Here is a 21,164-nt window from a genome sequence, read left to right as displayed (position 1 = left end):
TGCCAGATATGTGCGCCTTTGGTCCAGGAGCTCGCAATGCTGGTTCTCGGTTAGGTGGTGCGTGCCGGACAAGCGGACGGACGCATCGGGAATGTTGGCGCCTTCGGGCAATTGCCTTGCTCGGAACACCGCACCTTTGGGCCAACCATCCTCCAAACCCGCAGTTAAAGTGCACAATTTGCCACAATGTTGCCTGCTGCCTCTTTTTGCTGTTGTTGTTGTTCTTGTTGCTGCTTGTCATCAACAACGTTATGTTGTTATAGCCATCATCATCAGTAGCCGTTGCCTGCCCCCCACCACCAACATTATCATCATCCGCATCATCGTTGTCACGCTGTTACTGCCCCGTGTGCATTGTCAGCTAATTGAATTTTCAGCTCAAAATGAAATTTAATTTATCTTTATTGTTTGTGTATGCCACCAAATGACGAAAAACAAAAACAAGCAAAAACCTGAAAAAAATCAAATAACAATATACAACACCCAAAGTATGATAACGAATTTTAATATACTTTGAGACTGCCCTTAAATGGCGCAACGGCGTAAATACTTCTGTTTAACACAACGTATAATATTCATTTTTTTACAATTTCTTCTCTTAAAATGAGATGGTTTAGTTTAAAAAGACAAAAATAAAAAATGAATTGTGTCTCCAAAAAAAAAAGTTTTTTCCTAAATTTTAACTATTTTTTTTTTATTAAATAATCAAAGCTGTGTAAATATTTGACAAGAGCATTAAAGACTTCGACTTTAAGGGACTTTTTGCTTTTAACGTGTCGCCGATTTGTCTCCCAGACCCTATTTGTTGTTTTAAGCATATTGGTTTCACAAAAAACTTAAACAAACAATTTACGATTATTTTGTTTCTCTTTGCAGATCCCAAAATGAAGCTACTTCTGGGGCTATTGATGATCTGCCTGGGCCTAAGCCTGGCCAAAGGTGAGTACTATGCAAAGAAATCGAAATGGATTCCTCTTATGTTATTCCTTTTCTCAATCAGGCGAGACAAATCTGCCGCCCGTATTCACGCAGACCCTTAACAACATTATCCTGTACGAGAATGTCACTGTGGGTACAGTGGTTTTCCGGCTAGAAGCCTATGATCCGGAGGGCAGTCCCGTCACGTACGGGGCCATCGGTGCCGATCACTTTAGCGTTGACCCTGATTCCGGTAATATTACGCTGATCAAACCACTGGATCGCGAGGAGAAGGACACCTTGAAGTTCCTGGTGTCGATCAGGGATCGCGTAGATCCTGAGGGAGAGTCGGAGCGGGATAATGTGGTCGAAGTGCCCATAACCTTCATCATTCTCGACCTCAACGACAATCCGCCAGAGTTTCAGAATGTGTGTAAATTCATTGAATCCCTTTGAACTTTATTGATTATTGTTATTAATACTTCTGCAGACCCCTTATGAGGCCGATGTTAACGAAGATGCTGCGGTGGGCACGACCATCTTCGATAAGATTCTGGTTAAGGATCGGGATATAGCTGGAGACAGCCTTGATTTGAAATGCTTGCCCCAGCAGCAAAGTCCAGAAGCTTGCAGCAAGTGAGTAGCTCCCAAAAAATATTAAACTATGACTTTGATTCTTAAATATCCAAACAGATTCCGACTGCATGTGAGCAAGCGTGAGGCCACCGTTCTAGAAGCAGCAGTTGTGCTCAATGACACGCTGAACTACAACCAGCGGATGGTCTACCACTTCCAGATCGAAGCTACCGATGGGCCGCACAAGACCCAAACAACTTTCGAGGCCAGGGTGAAGGACGTACAGGACAAACCGCCCGTATTTCAGGGCTCCCTCTCCACGGTGATCGACGAGGACAGTCCCATTAACACCTTGGTTCTTACTGTCCATGCCCGGGATGGGGACACGGGTGAACCAAGAAGGATTGTCTATGACCTGCGAACTAGTAAGTCTAAGATTGTGGATTGTTGAAATCTTTCAACCTCATTGGTACCAACTAAACTTAATTTACTTTTAACTTGCTTCTCTCTACAGATCCCAATGACTACTTTCTGCTGGACGCTCAATCTGGAGAGTTGCGCACCGCCAAACCGCTAGATCGAGAAGCTCTGGAGGATTCCACAGGCATTATCTCCCTATTGATTCGCGCCCGGGAGCTTGTGAACGGCGTTCCCAGCGATGATCCACTGACGAGTGCCACGGCCAAGGCAACGGTGACCATTAGGGATGTGAATGACTCCCCGCCGGTGTTTAACCACAAGGAGTACTCCGTGTCCCTGTTGGAGAACACGCCCCCCGGCACGCCCCTTGCCTTGGACATGAGCGTCAGCGATGCTGATGTGGGCATCAACTCAAAGTTTGCCCTACGCCTGGACGATGTATCCGGAGTATTCGACGTGGAGCCCAAGTTGGTCACCGGCTACTCGCAGGTTAACATTCGCGTGGCTAACGGCACTCTGGACTACGAGAATCCCAACCAGCGCAAGTTTATCGTGCTGGTGGTGGCCGAGGAGACGGACACCAGCCCACGACTATCCTCCACGGCAACGATTACGGTGAGCGTGCTCGATGCCAACGACAATAAGCCGGTTTTCGAGCAAGAGAGCTACTCTGCTTCCGTTTCGGAGGCGGCTCTTCCGGGTCAGTACATAGCCACCATTACGGCCCGGGATGTGGACTCCGGCAGCTACGGTGACGCCGGCATTCGCTACAGCCTGTCCGGAACCGGAGCCGAACTCTTCCATGTCAACGAGCAGACAGGTGTCATTAGCCTGGCCAATTGCCATGGCCAGGGCGAGAGCAACAGACGCGAGCGACGTGATCTGATCGGGGATGAGAACGATACAAACGAAAACGAGGAGGACGGTGAGGGTCACCTGGAAATGCTGTCCATGGAGGCAGCACCCAGGGAGATTGGCACCGAGCCCACCGTCCAGTACACGTTAATCACACAGGCGCCAGAGGAGCGGGCATCATCGGTTCCACTCGCAGCTCCAGTTCCACACGCAGCTCCATCTGGAGTTCCCGCAGCGACTACTAATGACGACAAGGCACCGCAGACGTGTCTGGACTACGAATCGGAGACCACGTACTTCTTGTCATACAAGGTGAGTGACTGTCTCAATCTTCGTGTGCGGGTGGCAAGGTTTTTATGTGCGTAACTTGGTGGCAAAAGTCGTGTGGGACGGTTTTGTGTAGGCCGATCCTTCTTTAACATGTGAATAATAAATAACGAAAGGGGATTAACATTTAGGCACGCGGTCACACTCGCATACATCTTTTAAACACCTTAAAACTGATTAGAACCTAGAAAAATATATTTATAAAATTAAAAAAAAAGTTTAACCCCACTACTTAGTATACATACTATTAAAGCCACTATTGCATTAGTTGTTAGCAGTAAATGGTATGTAATAAAAAAGCCGGTAGCAGCGGTTTTATTTACATGTTTCGTCTTATTATCAACATTTTAGTTTTTAATACGCAATCAAATTATAATTTGGATTTTCACCTACTTTGTTTTATTTAGCTTTCAATTGGAGTTGCATGGAAATGTGTAATAAACACTTTTTTATTTGGGCGCGCATTTATATTATTTTGTGCATTTCATAGCAACAACATTTTTGAAATACCATATACAATTACTATCCATTACAGCAAATTATTGGCCGCCTAAGGGCGCTGTATTATTTGAATTGTGGGCAATTAGTTTTCTATGCAGATGATATTAAATTGTTAAAAAGGATTTTCTATTGATAAATATAAAGCGTGGCAGTAACATCGGCCGTTTAGGTTTTATATTAATTTGTAACTTTAAAATTGAATTAAAAATGTTTGTCTCTCTCTGCAGGCCACTGATGACAACGGACGTGGTTCGGCTTCTGTTGTGTCCCTCCGGATCTCCGTGACGGATGCCAACGACTCGCCGCCCGTCTGCGAGAGTCCACTGTACAGGGCCAGCGTGGATGAGGGCGCCGTGGTCTTCGACTCCCCGTTGATTGTCAAGGCAAGGGATGCGGACACTATGTCCAGAATAAGCTACCGAATCCGGGGCTCCGAGCAGGTTGAGGGCATCTTTGACATTGATCGCGAGACTGGTCAGATCAGCATCAGGCCGAACGCAACCCTGGATGTGACCAATTTGAATAGTGACCAGCTCATCTTCGTTGTGGAGGCCAACGATGGACTGTTCACGGCCCACTGCGGGGTAAACATAACAGTGCGGGATGTCAACAACCATGTGCCCGGTTTCGAGCAGCAGAGCTACAGTGCTGTTGTCGAGGAGAACTCTGAGATTGGAACGAGCGTGGAGCGGGTGCATGCCACCGATTTGGACACGGGCAAGAATGCCGAACTGCGCTACCGCATCCAGCAGGGCAGCTTCGATGACTTTGGCATCGACGAACGGACCGGCGAGGTGTTCGTCTCCCGGAAACTGGACTTTGATCGCCGCAACACGTATCAGCTGCAGGTTCAGGCCTCTGATCTGGGTACGCCCAGTCTCACGGGCACAGCCACTCTTACGATAAATGTTCAGAATAGCAATGACAAAGATCCGTATTTCGTGCCGGCCACGCAGCACGCTGAAGTGCGAGCGGATGCTCCTCCCGGCCAACTGGTATACACTTTAATCGCCCTCGATCCGGATGTGGCCAGCCATAATGCCTTGGAGTTTGCCGCCACCGATGACATAACTGCAATCGATAAGGAGGGCAAGGAGCTGCCGCATTATGATCAGTTCAAGGAGTACTTTGCGATTGCCAGAAACGGAAAGGTTTCGGTCAACAAGCAGTTGGATCGTAATCTTTTCGCCGTGATGAGAATCAATGTTCTGGTCACGGACAGCACAGCTCCCAATGTCCAGCAGGTGAGAATTTTACTTGATTTGCAATCCTTATTTGCAATTATAAAAATACTTTCTGATTTTTCAGGGTCGCGGTTTGCTGATCATCCAGATCATTGATGTCAACAAGATTCCTCCGGTTAGTACAATATCTAAAATATTTTTACTTTAACAAAGTCTTTGAACAAGAAAAAGCATTTAAGTAAAGGACCTGCAAATCCCACAATATGCCTTTAAATTATTATTTGATTCGGTTCTATTGGGCATGTTTATAGGTTATAGACACAGCTAAGACGTATTAAAATTTTGGTTAGTCAACTCCACTTCATCCACACTGTCTGGTCCCAAACTCTGCAATTCCTCGTTGAAGGTGACTAGAGTGGCCAAGTGATTGTGTTGATCCGAATAAATGTTCCTGAAAAGAAAGTGAATCATATAATGATCTTTGTATAAGAAACATTAGCAAGCAATGCTTACAAGGCTGAGATGCTGCATCCGATCTTGACTGCCATTTTAATAAGGAAGAAGATAAATACTGCCGTACTATCAGGATACAGATAGCACAAACAACCATAGCCCAAAATAATCTCATAGAGATTTAGGATGACATTGTCGATGGCCTGCACTATGATGGTGGGCATAAGCAGCTCAGCCTGGGAGTTAGTTAGAATGGGGTATCTAAAATAGTTTTCAATTAAATTTTAACATTTAAGAAACTCATTAATTGAGTCACTCACATGGCCACAATATTCGAAGCCAAACCGACAAAACACAGGAAAAAACGCACCACAATGAGACCACTGATAAGGAATATAAAGATCTCCCTGATCCATATCTCCTCGTTAGAGCTATCCACGCCAGCTTTAACGTTTTTCAAGTCTGCATACAACCGATATACATTTAAATAAGTGGCACTGTGCAGTATGGCAAAGGCATTGATGAATAGCAGCTTAAGCTTGGTGTAGGAAAGCTCATTGAGCATTCTTCCAGTGAGGAGTTAGACGGATTGGGTAGAAATTCCACTTTAAATTTAAGCAGCTTATGTTGACTCTGTTTCCAAAGACACAAATAATTTAAAACAATTTCTTTTTCCAGCGCTTCAATGCGCCTTGGAGTGTGGAGCAGCCGCACATAAAGCTGCAGATGGTGGAGGAGCAGCCGGTGGGCACCGTGCTGACCACTCTGCAGGCCACCGACGAGGATTCCAGCATTGGAGAATTCAATATTAGTGCCAATGACTATTTTGCCATCAACCAGACCACCGGAGTGATCTACACCATTGCCCGTCTCGATTACGAGTCAGTGAAGGAGGTCAAATTCCTGGCCACAGTCAGTGATACGGGTGTGCCCGCTTTAACAGCAACTGCCGATGTGGTAGTGGATATTATTAACCTGAACGACAATGACCCAAAGTTCTCTCAGTCCGATTACTATTTCAACATCACTGAGAACTCACCTCGAGGCACTGTGGCGGGAAAAGTGGAGGCCCAAGATGGAGATGTGGGCGTCTTTGGGGAGATCACCTACACACTAATCGGGGAAAATAATAAATACTTTAGCATTGATGCTTATACGGGCAATGTGATGGTGGCCAATGCCTCGATTCTGGATCGCGAGCAGATCAAGGAGCTGACGCTTTCAGTTGTGGCCCAGGATAAGGCTCCTGCTACTGTCCAGAAATCGGCCACGGCAACGGTAAGTAGAATAGCCAATTATAATCAACTTATTTAGTTATCTTTTTTGTCTAAAGATCCACATCAACATTCTTGATGTCAATGATAACGCTCCCGTTTTTACGCGGGATGTGTATAACTCCACGGTGGCGGAAAATGCCGCCTATCAGCCGCCGGCCGCCTTGCTTCAAGTCCAAGCCATCGACCAGGATGAGGGTCTTTTCGGAGATGTACGCTATATTATCACGGCTGGCAACGAAATGGCCCTCTTCAAGCTCGACGCTCAGTCGGGCATTGTTTATCCAGCGCAGAGTTTGTCCGGGAAACATGGCGCCTACGAGTTGACCATATCGGCACGCGATACCCAGGGTTCGGGCACCATGGAGAGCTCAACCAAGGCGATCATCACAGTGCTCAGGGTAAATCGCCACAAGCCGGAGTTTGTGATACCGGCACTGTCCAATGCCACCATTGAGATACCCGGAGATATTGTCGAGCCGGACTATCTATTGCTAACCGTTAGGGCAATGGATAATGATACGGAGGAGAACGGAAAGATTAGCTACCACTTGCAGGTGAACAACCGAAACGAACAGCAGACCGGGGAGTTCAAGATCGATGAGGTGACTGGGGAATTGCGAGCTAGGACGCAGCTAAACCGCAAGAACCGAGCCAAGTAAGTGTAGAGCAATTTTTGGAAATAAAACTCTTCTAATTGTTAACTCATTCGATAGCTACGACATTATTCTGGTGGCCCGGGATGCGGGTAATCCTCCATTTGAATCGTTACGCCTCCTCAGCGTTAGTATTGTGGATGCCAATGAGAACCGTCCGGAGTTTCCAGATGCCTCCAATCCGTACAAGGTGTCAATCAACGAGAACAGCGGCCGGGATGTGAAAATTGGACACATACAAGCTGCCTCGCGGAGCAAGCACAACAGAGATATCTTTTACTACATGCTGTTGGGCAATGAAGATGGTGCCTTCTATGTGGACAAATTGACCGGAGATATTTACACTAACAAGAGCCTTGATCGCGAAGAAACGGATGTGTACACTTTGTACATTCTGGCCAGCATTAAGGCAGACTTGCACATCTCGGAAGAGGAACGCGCCGCGTTTTCGATCAAAACCTTAAATCGGGATAACACGGTCGCAAAGGTAGCTATCACAGTGCTGGATGTGAACGACAATCCTCCCGTGTTTGAGAAACCCATCTACTATGCGGGAGTGAATGCCAATGCCAAGATGGGCGCAGCTATCACGTTGGTAAATGCCACCGATGCAGATCAGGGCAAGAATGCCAAGATCGAGTTTATGATCGTCGCTTCCAATTTGTACAAGTTTGGAGCCACCAAGGCCACGGGTTCGATTGTTCCCAGTCCGTTTGCCATATCGCAGGATGGCCGCATCACAGCCAACACGATTATGGCCGAGTACAACCAGGATCGTTTTGAACTAGAGATTGTGGCCCGAGAACTGGAGCAACCCCAGCGATCAGCCAGCACCAAAGTTAATGTAAAAGAATCCGGAAAGTTAGCTCTTGAATATTACTTACTCACAATTATTATTTTATTCAATGTAGATTTGGGTCTTTGATGGCACTCAGTTGGTCCGTGTTATCCTTTCTCGTCCGCCGGAAGAGGTATATCAAGAGCAAGAGGAGATCATTGCCGAGTTACGCAATGCCACGCAGCATCGCATCATTGTGGACGAGATTCGTTTCCATTTGGACTCGATTGGCCGCATCCGCATGGACTGGTGTGATCTCTACTTCCATGCCGTCGATCCTCAGACCCAGCAGATTGCTCCCGTCGATGAAATTCTAAAGGATATCGACAGGAACTACGATTATCTAAAGGTGATTTCCTTAAAACTAACTCCCTTATGGTTCTTTTAACACATATTTTACGGTTCTTAGGATTATTATGCCGGCTTTGCCATAGAAAACGTGGTGCCCGCCTATATAGCTATTGTTCAAGATGAGTTTGATCTCGCTGTGGCTGGACTGGTAGCCCTGGTCATTGTCCTTTTTGTGGGCGTCATTAGCTTCATTGTCCTGTGCTGCTGCCTGAAGCACTGGAATCTGTCGGTGCCTGTGGAAACACGTCGCAAGGAGGCCCTGATCAAGAAACAGATCATTGAGGACCTAAACACCACCGAAAATCCGCTGTGGATTGAGCAGTAAGTGTTTATAGGAGGGGGACTTACAAAATGTATTTAATATGCTTAATTTTTTCGCTTAGAAAACTAAAACTGTATGAGGAGCAAGAGCTGACCATGCAGGTCTTCTCGGAGCCCGATCACATTTCCAATTCTGAGGCGCCTGGCCACCTGGATCATCGCAGCTCTCTTGAGCAGGTCCATCATGTGGGTCAGTCAGTGGACAACACATATGCCACCATTCAGCCGCGTAATAATCAGAATCGTCTAACTGGCGGCGGTGGAGCCGGCGGTGGTTCAATGCGCAGCGGTGGTGGTGCCAGTGCCGGAGGAGTGGGTGGTGCTGGTCTGCTGCTGGCCCGCGTTGATCCACACATGCATGAGTTTGCGGACTATGCCACGCTGCGGAACAATCGGGCGCCATCGGTGAGTGGTCAGAAATAACAACCGAAGAACAGAACTAACATATGTTTTCTGACTTTGCAGCTGTACGAGTTCACAGGATCCACATTTCAGGCACCCATTCGGGACGGAGACGATGCTGTGGCTGAGCTGATCTAAGCCTGGACGGGAGCTGCTGCCCAATAAGATGTGTAAATTATGTAGTAGCTGTGTATCTGTGTAATAGGCAAGTCCTTGCCGTGGTTTATTTAAACCGAGTCCGTTCTGTTGCATCTTTGAGTTCGCCGTTGCGTTTACACCATCAATATTCTAGACACGTACATAGCACATGCAATTACTTATAGCAAGAGCGTATATACATAGCCTAGTTGTAACTGCTAAGCCAGCGTTTATCCAGAACTCAAGTAGCCAGGATGGAGGGTTAGGAGCAGAGACAGAACTACAAGAACCCATAGAGGAAATTTTCCCGCATAAATAATGACAATAATATATATGTACTATTATATATTGACAATGTCTAGCCGTAATGAAACGATATGAATATGTAAGAGTTACTAATGTACATCTACATCTGCATCTATACAGTTCAGTCCATTCGAATACTTCCACGATATTAGTTTTAATGGCGATCAAATGCGTCTAAAGCCAGCCTAAGTTGTACCATTTAAAAGACTAAATTATTTGCTCTTCCAATTCCGTACTATGTTTAGTTGTGTCGCTAACATTTAGTTCTTTAGATCCTAGTTTAATTAGCCAAACTTGCTCATACTCATAAGTTTATATTTTAAGTTGAAGAGAATTGGAAACGTGCAACGAACTAAGTTACTTTTGAACGCTGTTCGAATCCTCACGGACAGAGCCAGAAACTCATTGTGTTTGCATTTACATTAAACATATTATACAAATAAGTAAAACGAAGTTTACATGTTCCACTCAAAGAGGATTGGTTCGAGAAATTTTAAAATTGTTGGGGAACACGATATTTAAGATAATATTTAAGGTAAGTTAAATTATAAACATTTATTTAGTTTTTTTTTATTGTGGGACCGCTATCCCATCTAATTTAAAATGGTGAAAATTCCTTAAAACTTGATTTTTCAACCTGTTGATATTTGCCACCAAGTGTGGCACATCAATAAACAACTATTCGAGGCGTTGCATAGTTGCAACGCAACGTTGCTAGCCAGTGCAGGAAGAACAACAAACTCGCACCCCCAGGAACTTTTCACAGCACAGGCATTTCTGATTTTCCAATCAACAAAATCGTTGAACAAGGCTGTCGATTTTCCGAAGCACACACAAGTTTAGATCATATATGGTTTTTGAGTTTTAAATTAAAAGAAACAAAGTTCGCCGAAATGGAGGAGCTCGACATAACCAGCGTGGGTCAGTTCCAGACCCTGGTGCGTTATAACAATCCGGTGCTGGTGGTCAAGCATCCGGACAAAAAGGGTGGCGCTCCGCTGACGGAGATTGAGATGAAAAGGCCCCAAACGGCGGGCGCTTTGCTAGATACCAAACGAGAGACAGAGGAGATACTGAACTCGATTCTGCCACCGCGCTGCTGGGAAGAGGATGGCCAGCTGTGGCAACAGTCCGTGTCCAGCACTCCAGCTACGCGCCAGGATGTGATCAATTTGCAGGAGATGCTTGACACTAGGCTGCAGCAGACTCAGGCCCGCGAAACGGGCATCTGTCCCGTGCGCCGCGAGCTTTACTCTCAGTGTTTTGGTAAGGTCACTTCCATCCCGTTTTTCAGCTCTCATTAACACTACCTCCCCGCAGACGAGATTATTCGTCAGGTGACCATCAACTGCTCGGAGCGCGGACTGTTACTACTGCGTATCCGCGATGAAATCGCCATGTCCATGGAGGCCTACGAGACGCTCTACTGCAGCTCTGTGGCTTTCGGCATGCGTAAAGCCTTGCAGGCGCACGAAGAAAAGGAAATGCTTCGTGATCGAGTCAAGACGCTCGAACAGGACAAGGAGGCGCTCGAGGAGATCATTGCAGACATGAAGCTGAAGCAGGAGCAGGCCGAGCGCCGCAATGCCGAGCTGCGTGCTTCCGAGGAGAAGAAGTTCACCGAGGAAATCACCTTCCTGAAGAAGACCAACGCCCAGCTGAAGGCTCAGCTGGAGGGCATAACCGCACCCAAAAAGTAGATGGAAATTTATGGTGTGTGGTTTATGCGTCTTGCATTTGTCACTTAAACATTGTTGGAACTTATTGAAATTAAATTATTTGAGCAACCTAACAGTAACTAGGACTCCTCTGCCGGAGTGGATTCCTGGGTTGGCTCTTCGGTAACCTCCTGATCAACCGGTTCGCTTTGATCCATCTCCGCCTCGTCCACGTTTATCTCGTTAAGAATGGGCGTGGGCTTAAAGGCTTCTGATGACTTTTTCTTTGTCACTGGCACTTCCTTGGCTACTCTTTTTTCTGGGGGCTCCTCGGTAGCTTCTTCTGCCACATTGTCCTCGTCTTCCTGGGGTAGCTGGTTACGCATGGCCTGCAACTCTTCTTCGGTAGGCAGAGTGCCCTTCAGCTCCTCCATTTTAGCCATATAACGCTCGTAGACAAATTGCGCCATTTCGGACATATTTTCAACCGTTTTGATAGCTTCACTGGCCAAATCAGCATTGGCTAAACGATCCGTGGGATAGCTGTCTTCGGGCACCAGACTTAACTTCAGAGATCTCTGTGTGAGCTATGAGAAAACATTAGTTCTGTGAAAGTTCCAAAACTGGATATTTAACTCACCAGTTTAAAAGTCTGCTGAAGTTCCAGGCAGTTCTTGAACAGGGAGACCCTGCCAAATACATAAAGACCAAGGCGTGCACGACTCATGGCCACCACCAGACGTCGCACATCCCTCAAATGACCCACCGCCTTGGTGCGCACTAGAGAAATGAGAATGTAGTCGTTCTGCTGGCCCTGGTACTTATCCACGGTGGTAATCTTGTGCGGCCAACCGATGAGCGGATTGTTTCCACAGCGTGCATTGATGACGTCGCGGATGAGATGCTTCTGACCATTGTAAGTAGTCAATATAGAGATCTTAGCCGCGGGATAGCCCATCAGACGCATGTACGTGTAGACGGCAACAATGTACTCCGCCTCAGCAAGATTCTGTGGGTTTATTAGAGTTTATTAGATTGGAAACAATGGTGAGCATAAAGTAGAAAGAGAGCGTGCTTACCTGATAAAAATAGGGATTGGGCTCGCTTTCACCCACACCCTTGAAGTCCTCTACATTGATAAGTTGGTAGTCGTGGGCAAAGCCTGCATTTGCCTTTTTGTACTCATCCCGCTCAAAGATGTGCTGCAGGTCCTCTAGCTTTTTGTAGCGCCACTTATACAGCGAGCAGATGCTGGCCCGGGCACGACCCTGTCCATCCAGATCTACAGTTGGCACTCCGAGGCGCACCAGCCTGGTAAACAAGCTCTGCTCCATATTGGAGTACTTTTGGAAGGCCATGTTTTTAATCACGGGCGGCAGCTGATGGTGATCCCCAATCATGATCCAACGTTTTAGGCGATTTAGTCCATCTAGCGGATTTTGAAGCAGCAAGGGAATAAATGTCTCAATTTCCAGGATCTGGGCCGATTCTTCCATAAGGATGTTGTCATATCGAAAGCCGAGATTGACCAGCTCTTTACGTTTAAGTGCCGCATGCGTACAAGTCATGGCAATGATCTTTGCTTCCTTGACGAGCAGATATTTAGATCTATCCAGACCTGTGCGCAGCAGTTCAAAGGCGCGGAACTCTTCCAATTCATTGAATATGTCCGAGATGTATCGGAAGTTTGAGCAGGCTGTGTCCAAGAGCTCCTCATAATTCGCACCCTTAAACAACGGTTGCGGAGCATCCGCGAAGAATTTACTAAAGGGAAACTCCTTCTCAAACACAGATCTGAGTTTCTCAGCATCCGAATCTTCCCTGTGCACGCTCATCTGGCTCTGGAACTTCTCCCAGCGCGCCATTACATTGTACAGGTAAAAGTAGCCGGCTGTCTCACAGGTGTAAGCATTGTCACCACTCACGCCCAACGCCTCCTGCAGCCGCTGCACCTGGCTAAGCAGGTCCATGCGTTTGGCCAACACATAGTTGACTCGTCCATAGCGACTGAAGTCCTTCTCTGTTTCCAAAGCCTCCTCGCCGTGACCAAGACGTAGGAGATGCCGCTCATCGATGTCCAGGGCCATGATCTTTTCGAACAATTGGTTCAGCGCCTGATTGGAGTGCGTTACAATCAGCGTACGCTGGTTGGGGTGGTTGTGATAAATATTCGATATAATTTGAACTGCCACATCGGTTTTGCCCGTTCCAGGAGGACCCACCACCAGTGTAAGTCCTGGCTGCATTCCTGCTCGAATGGCTTCCACTTGAGTGGGTGTGAAACGGATAGAGTTTCTGAAAAATATCAAAAAGGTTAAACGGGCTCAATTGTAAATAAAAATTCCAAGGGTTGAGTATACTCACTGTTTAGGCTTGTCGCTGGGATATGGTCCCCTAGCCTCGTATTTATATGGCTGCACCACAATAGATTTGGTCAATTCCTGTTCAACCTTATCATCACACTCCTCTTCGTCGCTTTCCTTATGGATAGGCACATCCTCAAATATAAGTCGGTAGGGCGGTAGGCGCTTTTCCTCTGACACCTCACATTTCAAAGTGTAGGTAGGAAAACTGGCCTCCAAATGCTTGTAATCCAAGAAGGTATCGTTGAACTCAAGACTGCGCTCCTGATTTGACATGTTACTATAGTGGGCGGCTCCAGGGTCACCATAACCCAGGAGGATGTCGTGCAGCCAAGGCGGAACCACACATTCTGTGTTCATTAGATGGCGGATGGTTTCTAAAACGGCCTTGAAGTTATTCTCCTTTGGCTTACGGCGCATTAGGATGTTGAAGCTCTCGTAAACATCGTCGGCGCCCTGGAAAAAGTTTCAATGAGGTAAAGCGAGTAACATCGTCTCCTGATGCTTACCTCCTGCAGGTCGTCCATGTCTAGACGGTACTGATTCGAGTCCAGCCACACGCGATAGCAACGCTGTTCGCCTGGCAGCTGTGGCCTTGGTTCCGGTCCATCCTCTATTACCCGTCCGTTGGCATCCAGCATGCCCTCCACCTCGCAGCCACGCACACTGACTAATCCCACCTGTGGAATGAATGGCTCCCGGTGATTATACTTTGTTCCATATGGCTGCGTTGGCTTGACGGTTATTAGGAAGCAGACGTCGTGCTTTCGAAGGTTTTCCCATTCCGCCTTGATCTCGCGGCGCACAGAGAGTGTCACTCCAACATCCGCACGTACCCTCGAAGGCTTCTTTTCACCCAGATGCGGCTTGGCCACCTCGACCACCGCAAAGCTGGCTACAGGGAGCGCCATTCTTGCCCAGCCTCCGAATACAACATCACCATCTTCCGACTTCCAGGGTAACATGCGGCTCACGGCATCCTCAATGTCTTGCCGGATTTCATAGGTGGACTCCAAACGGAAAAGGTTAAAGTTTCGTAGTAGATAGTCGTGAAGGGTAAGGAACTGTAAGTTTAGCTTGGGCAGTGCAAGACAGCTCTCTCCGGTATAATATTCCGAGGGCACCACATTCTCATCCCAAATAATCTGCTCTGTGGGATACAGAGGCATTTCATTAAGCGCCTCTAGCTGCGAGCAGCGCCGCTCATGACGCGTTATCAGCAGTTCGCGCAGGAACTGCTCGTCCACACGGTGCCAATCTAAGGGTGCAGCCACCTCTTCGGGCACAAGATTCAGGAACGTAGCGATTTGAAGGAGTCCCTTGCCATCTAGCCCACCGAAGTGCTGTTCCAGCGACTCCCGGTTGTCTACTGTGGCTACGTTGGACAAGGCAAAGACCCGCAGGCTGGGAAACTTGGCAAATACCGCCCGCTGCAATGAGGTTATCTTTTTATAGTGCAGCTGGGTCATGTCGTGATCGGTAAGAGAGCTGCCGGTGACGTCGTTGATCTCAAAACGAGTGTAGAACTTCAGCATATCCAAAAGCTGCAATTATAATGTTAAAATTTTGCATTTTTTGAAAATTGTTATTAGCACTTTTTTATGCTTAAGAAGATTGGAAGGTGAACAACTGTAAAGTTGGACACCTTTTCAACACTGATTAAAGTAGGTTCATAAATTGTTATAAAAGGGCATACACGTCAAGCCAATTTGATTTTTATGAAAGTTGGTATCTAAAGAGTTTCCAAGAAGCTGAATGGGATACCAGTTTTAAAGCTTTTTTCAATAGTCCAGAGGAAACAACATTGATCAAATTGTTTTCCCAATTTCTAAAATTTACAAGCAGATCTAGCTTTTAATATATATAACCCTCATATTCTCCAATCCGCTCCTGTTCCCCTCCCTAAGCGCGTGCATTGAATGGAACGTGTTTTGCTGTTTTACTACCTGCCCTCGTGAATTCTACAAACTCACGCAAACATTAAGTGAGTGCCTCTATTTTGTTCTCTTTTTCTCTTAAATTTTACCTGCACTACAGGTATTTAAAGACAGACGAACTTTATGTGCATGTGTGAATGTGTGTTTGTAAGCCAAGCCGGTTGGTCTGCCCCAAAAGGTTGGTACGTCATCAGTTTGGGCAAGTCTACTAATACATTCGTACAAACTAACAGTAAGTGTGCCTGTGCGAGAGAGTGCTAATTAGGCTAGTCAGGAGAGCGGAAGTCCTTGGGGGAATGGTGAGGGACTTTTCTTGAAACCCAATATATGCGTGTATGTTCAATACAAATCTTTGGTGAAGGTTAGCTAAAGGGTGTTGTTGGTTATTTTTTGACTAAAAGGAAATCTTTGAAAAAGAACCCTGTCTCCTTGCTCTCCCACTCCATGTGTGTTTTTGTGGAGGTGCGAGAGACAAGTGTGATGACAAGGCACGCGTCATGACGATATTGCACACAGCTGCATCTTATCACGTCGCATCATCTAGTCGCATCCTGTAGGTGGAAAAGGGCGGGGGAGCACCAGAGAGTGCCAGAGGAGCAAACAAAGCCTTCACATACTCATACAGGCAGACAGTGCCGGTCCCTGCTTTACTTATACTGACTACTTGCTCCAATTGATAATTTCCGTCGCTCAATTTAAACAAGAGAGCAGGAAGCGGGAACGAGAGAAAAAGAAGGAGCGCATTCAAAGCCCTGCTTCAACTTTTTATACACTCTTTTATTTAAAAGGGTATTCCGTTTACCTGGCAAAGTCTGTAGTAAAGATCCTCTAAAGAGTGTTAGGCCCGTGTCTTTTAAATGTTTTGTTTTCGAATCTAGTTTGCACGAATTGTAACTAAGATTCGAATTTTTATCTGATATAATTGTCTGTTGTCTAAAGGTTTAGAAGGTATTTAAGCGAAAGAAAGTGTACTTCGAATTTCCCTAATCCGCAGCAAACATTTTTGATAGTAAGTAATTCTGCTTCTGTCAACATAACAACTTGTTAAAACCGTGAGATTTAAAACTTTTTAGGGTATCGGCTTAGCGTATCATCGGAGCACTCGTCTTAGCGTTTTTTCCTGTTTTCACTGCGAGAGGAAGCGCTTTGGTGGGGGGTTGAGCGCTACTCTCCCAACTCTCCACGCTCTCTCCGCCTTAGTGACTAGAAGTTAAGAGCAAGCGGCAGAGACTCATTCGCTTTTTGTCGTCGCTTCGAATCGGTTGATGTTTATTCTTCAATTTCCATTTCGATTTGAATACAAATACTGTTTAAAGAGGAAGTAAATCGCGCGTTGTTTATTAACTGGATGTGAGTCTGACTCCCCGACTGATTTACCCTTCTGGGTGTGTTTTTATACAGAAAAGTGTCGCCATACCTTAGTTCTGTATTCAAGTCATGATCATGGCTCACAGCCGGCATCTTGATGACGCATTTCTTAACAAGCGCAGATCAACATAAACAAAAACGAGAACAGCCGCTTACTTGTGTATTTGTATCTCTGTATCTGTGTCTGTGTTATTCAGCAAAAGATGCTCGTAAAAACGCTTGGCGCGCATTTTGCATTCGGGCAATATGCAAAAAAATGCAGCTGCTCCGCTCTGCTGATTCCCCTGCTCCCTGTACTACTCCTTACTTTGCGCCCACTACGGGTAACCAGTCACGTCACTAGTGGAGGATCACTATCGGGGGTAACATCCGATCCTCACGTTGTGCTGATCAACAAATGCTGCGAGAAGTTCGAGATACACGTGGACAGCGAGTGCCAGCAGGTCAACAAATCGGGTGAGTCCAACAGCTGGTCAGGCGATAAAATCCTGACCCCTCGGAAAAGTTACCATGACAACCATTGCGGAGTTGGTTGGCCATTCAACTTTATAGATTTTCCCTCCTGGCATGCAACATATGTATGCTTAGCATTAAATGGCCCATTTGTTGGCTATCAATGGATCAGTGGAACGCAGCCAGCAGCTACAAATTCACAGTGAGTGAGTGAGTGAGTACTCCCTCAAACAAGTTCTTAACAAAAACATAGAGCGGCCCCAATCCTGTTGAAAAATGTTATTTATGCCGTGGGGCACGCTTCTGTTCAATCTTTAAAGTAGCCACTTGATGGGGAGATTCCCATCAAGTCCATTTCATCTTTACAAAAATGAAATGAGCCGGAAAATCCATTACCATTTGTGTAAAAGGTATTATGATGTTAAATATACTGAAGAATAATTTATTGGGTTGAGATTTTTAAAACAAAAGAAAAAATTCTGAATACTAGCCACTTAGCGAAGTAAAACTAGATAAAAAAATGTTATCTACCCAGTTGTATGTTTGGCAAAAAAAAAAAAAAAAACAATTCTGAGAAGTAAAACAAAAGGCGTAATAGCAACTAAATAAAAATTGAACTAAACATATTAACAGCCTCGGAGTGACCATTTAAGTGACACATAAAAATGTTACTATATAAAATAGTTGAATCACTAAACTGATCTCATCAGTTTTTAATTGTAGGGATTTGAGTAACCCCAAGAATAAAGCAGTGCACATAATCAACACATGCAATCCAATTTCCGTGTGCTCAGATTTGATTTACATATCAATGGATTGAATTGAATAGAAGTGCAGCAACTGGAGAAGAACAAATCCGCATAAATCGCAAAAACTCAGAAAAAACAGCTGTTGAAGATGCATTTCAGCGATCACGTTCTTCGCCTTGAAGCGTAAATATTTATAGGAGGAGGGAAATGAAATTCTGGTTCCCCTCTGATCCAGAAAACCAACAAAGGCGGCAAGAACTTGAAGTGTCTTAATGATTCTCTACGCTGTGTTCTCTTTATATCTCCGATTTATATTTGCAGACTACTTCAAACCCAAGTTTGGAGGGGAGCAAACCAGGCTCGTTAATTACAAGTTCGTCATCGGCATTCCCAACTGTGGATCCATGCAGATGTGGCCCATATACCATTATGCTGGGGTGAGTCGAAGGTCTACTATTCAGGTACAATATATACTTATTGTTATTTTTCAAATTAAGAGCTCTGATAAGCTATTGCTACTGGACGATGGCAAGCTTAGGCATTACACTAATGCTGAGAACGAAGAACAGGAGCGCCAAGGAATACAGTCGGACTACGAGGAGGACATTGTCGGCAGCCTGGAGACACTATACCACGACTATGATAACGGATTGTATTGCATCGACAAGGTAGGAATTACCACGGTACAAATAAATTGCACAATTATTAAGAAAACACTTTGACAGGCTACATCCAGCACTGGTGAAGAGCATGTTCTTTTTGCCAAGATCTGCTTGGCTCGCAAGGAGGTCAAGTGGAGTGATTCCAACTTTCTGCTCCGCAAGATCTTAAACCCCATATTCCATGGCATCTCGCTTATCATCCTGCTGGTTATCGCCATCATCTATTTTATACTCCCGACACTCAGGTGAGCAAGGGTGCTGAATTCGACTTCCTTCATGCGTTAATTTTACATCCATTCAGCAGAGATCTGGTAGGAAACATTGTAACAACGATAGCTTTGTGCCTGATGGTCAGCCAGGCCGCCGACCTGGTTCGGATCTTCACCGAGCTGACCAGCCATGTTAGCTTTATTGTGGCGGACATAATACTGTGCTTCAGCCTGTTGGCAGCCTTCTTCTGGCTGAACAGTTTCGGGTTTTACATCTGGAAGACTTTTCGTTCAAGGAACGTCTTTTTGCGGGTCACGGATGGCAGGAAGTACTGCTACTACTCTGCCTATGCCTGGGGATGTACGGCTACGATGGCTGCATTGGCCGTTTTTGCTCATTTTTTCCTGGACGCAGAGTCCTATAAACGGGAGCAGATGGTGGGCGAACAAGAGACGATCGGCTGGCTTGGCATTTGCATATTCTTTGCGCCGATTGCTTGCACGATTTTGGTGAACATATTCTTCTTCGTTACCACTAGGAAGCTGATCAATCGACGGACAGTTTACGGCCGCATTGCCCACAAACTAAAAGCCAAGTGAGTCAACTATTCGTTGTCCATAAAATGCAATTTTAAAACTAGTCTTATTATCAAAAATGTCCCTTTTTCTTCCAGCTTTATCATGTTCTCGCTGATGCTGTTAGTAATGTCGATAGCCTGGCTGTTTCTCATCATGTCCTGGCTGCAACTGGAGGGTCTGTTATATGCCCACATCGTGGTCAACGCCGTGCAGACACCTCTGCTACTTTACATCTGCGTGCTGCGGCAGCGACATGTTACCTTCCTGCTGAAAAAGACCTGTTGCTACAACGAGCCACCCTCGGCAAATGACTGGGGCGATGAGCTGCACTACATGAACGGTAACGACTACTGAGGAGCCACCGTCCACAATAATTTAAGTGTTTTTGTAGTTTAGCAATGTCTAACATTGAGATTTGTACTTAAATTTAACTTATTTATGATGTACGAGATTGTAATTAAATGAGAAGTCTGACACCCACCTGTCCGAATAGTTTTCCCTCCTCGCGACGAACAAGGGGCGACAGAAGAGCCCGCACAATGAGGTGGCAATCGTCCAGAACTGTATTGAAAAAGCGACGCGTGGGCAGTAGGGCCTCAAGGTCGATGATGAACTCCAGAAAACGCTCGCAGTAGTGGACCACATTAGAGGCCACATCGCCTTCGACGGGAATGCCTTCCAGGATGTGCAGAAAGTCTATGATAAGGTTTTGCATAAAATGCCTTTCCCACAGGACCTCTGGCTTGCTGTCCTTCTCCTTCTTAAGAAGGCGTTTCCAGTACTTTCGCCACTCGGGCACATCCCGAAGCTCCTGTTCGCGGCGGCCTAAGGAAATAAATCATGCATTTGTTTATTTGCATACAGTTGAAAGGATCCTCTAATAACTTACGCGGCTGCAGGCAGTGCCACATGGATAGGGAGACCAATCGCTTGGCCTGCTCGCGGCACAGCTCGATCTCCATGCTATTGAAGCAGTGGTTAATGAACATCAGCAGGGCCGTTCGCTCCCTCAGCGTGCTGCTCGCCTCCTTGGCCTTCTTTCCAGGCAAACAGCTCTCCAGCACGTGGCGGAAGAAGGCCGGATACTGATCAGGCAGTTTCTCGAACACTGTCCACACCTCGACGCGCTCCCGGAACTTCTCGTTGGCCATTATAACGATGGACATGAGGTGGGCATGGGTGGCGGTCTCGCGCTGGTAATGTGGCCACAGATACTGCTCCAAGTACTGACTGAATTCCAGCATGTTTATCCGGCGCGCACTATGTCCACTGCCTCCGCCGATCTCCTCGTTGTAGATGCGCTCAATGATCTTGGCACTATAAGGCAGGTGATCCGCCTTTGTGTCCGGCGTCCAGTACTGTGATGCCAGCTGTGAATGAGTTTTTAAATGGTTATAATTCGCCCTTAGATTCATCCTGCGGGGCACTCACCTGCCAAATGACATCGGAATTTAGCTGAGCCACCGTGAGGGCTCCAGCCTTGTCCTTTGAATTTTTACTGGCCGGCGTGGCCTGTTGGGCCTGTGTTTGGCTCCTACGCTTCATATTACCCTTATAAAATTGCTGAAAAACGAAAATAAACGCACAAATCTGCAGCAAAACAAAACGCCGGTCGAAAGTGTGACCGTAGTTGCATGGGGTTAAAATACTCATATGTAATTCTGTA

At 46.2% G+C, this 21,164-nt stretch overlaps 5 protein-coding genes across 12 annotated transcripts in view; 3 read left to right on the top strand and 2 right to left on the bottom strand.

The window, feature by feature from the left end:
- Positions 1-9,969, top strand: part of LOC128252849 (cadherin-87A) — a 58,465-nt gene extending 48,496 nt beyond the window's left edge. For all 7 annotated transcript variants that reach the window (XM_052980978.1, XM_052980977.1, XM_052980973.1 and 4 more), the window contains 14 exons: positions 877-939; positions 1,001-1,347; positions 1,409-1,554; positions 1,612-1,919; positions 2,009-3,081; positions 3,825-4,841; positions 4,906-4,956; positions 5,913-6,512; positions 6,568-7,166; positions 7,225-8,008; positions 8,076-8,351; positions 8,412-8,674; positions 8,737-9,079; positions 9,140-9,969. In XM_052980978.1, coding sequence (XP_052836938.1) covers positions 885-939; positions 1,001-1,347; positions 1,409-1,554; positions 1,612-1,919; positions 2,009-3,081; positions 3,825-4,841; positions 4,906-4,956; positions 5,913-6,512; positions 6,568-7,166; positions 7,225-8,008; positions 8,076-8,351; positions 8,412-8,674; positions 8,737-9,079; positions 9,140-9,214 — 5,937 coding nt within the window. In that variant the 5' untranslated portion in view covers positions 877-884 and the 3' untranslated portion in view covers positions 9,215-9,969. The remainder of the gene's footprint in view (positions 1-876; positions 940-1,000; positions 1,348-1,408; positions 1,555-1,611; positions 1,920-2,008; positions 3,082-3,824; positions 4,842-4,905; positions 4,957-5,912; positions 6,513-6,567; positions 7,167-7,224; positions 8,009-8,075; positions 8,352-8,411; positions 8,675-8,736; positions 9,080-9,139) is intronic.
- LOC128252852 (uncharacterized) lies at positions 5,050-5,901 on the bottom strand. Its single transcript, XM_052980980.1, has 3 exons — positions 5,555-5,901; positions 5,295-5,495; positions 5,050-5,232 (listed from the first exon to the last, which is right to left on the bottom strand). The coding sequence occupies exons 1-3, from the start codon at positions 5,797-5,799 to the stop codon at positions 5,106-5,108; spliced, it is 573 nt and encodes a 190-aa protein (XP_052836940.1). The 5' UTR covers positions 5,800-5,901; the 3' UTR covers positions 5,050-5,105.
- Positions 9,970-10,295: 326 nt separating the features above from the next.
- On the top strand, positions 10,296-11,312 carry LOC128252635 (putative inner dynein arm light chain, axonemal). Its single transcript, XM_052980531.1, has 2 exons — positions 10,296-10,786; positions 10,841-11,312. The coding sequence occupies exons 1-2, from the start codon at positions 10,414-10,416 to the stop codon at positions 11,218-11,220; spliced, it is 753 nt and encodes a 250-aa protein (XP_052836491.1). The 5' UTR covers positions 10,296-10,413; the 3' UTR covers positions 11,221-11,312.
- LOC128252617 (RNA helicase aquarius) lies at positions 11,228-21,117 on the bottom strand. Its single transcript, XM_052980497.1, has 8 exons — positions 20,930-21,117; positions 20,388-20,868; positions 19,980-20,323; positions 14,051-15,085; positions 13,543-13,997; positions 12,258-13,473; positions 11,819-12,187; positions 11,228-11,765 (listed from the first exon to the last, which is right to left on the bottom strand). The coding sequence occupies exons 1-8, from the start codon at positions 21,041-21,043 to the stop codon at positions 11,319-11,321; spliced, it is 4,461 nt and encodes a 1,486-aa protein (XP_052836457.1). The 5' UTR covers positions 21,044-21,117; the 3' UTR covers positions 11,228-11,318.
- Positions 16,708-19,972, top strand: LOC128252620 (probable G-protein coupled receptor Mth-like 5). Of its 2 annotated transcripts, none has more exons than XM_052980519.1 (6): positions 16,708-17,302; positions 18,370-18,485; positions 18,546-18,716; positions 18,774-18,955; positions 19,015-19,515; positions 19,594-19,972. In XM_052980519.1, the coding sequence occupies exons 1-6, from the start codon at positions 17,050-17,052 to the stop codon at positions 19,850-19,852; spliced, it is 1,482 nt and encodes a 493-aa protein (XP_052836479.1). In that variant the 5' UTR covers positions 16,708-17,049; the 3' UTR covers positions 19,853-19,972. The 2 variants fall into 2 exon arrangements, with proteins under 2 accessions (XP_052836479.1, XP_052836471.1); XM_052980511.1 differs by having other exon boundaries at positions 19,012-19,515.
- Positions 21,118-21,164: the final 47 nt, after the last annotated feature.

The sequence above is a fragment of the Drosophila gunungcola genome, chromosome 3R, assembly GCF_025200985.1.
Source record: "Drosophila gunungcola strain Sukarami chromosome 3R, Dgunungcola_SK_2, whole genome shotgun sequence".
NCBI lineage: Eukaryota > Metazoa > Arthropoda > Insecta > Diptera > Drosophilidae > Drosophila > Drosophila gunungcola.
Note: the sequence above shows the minus strand (reverse complement) of the source record. Positions and strands in the feature narration are given on the sequence as shown.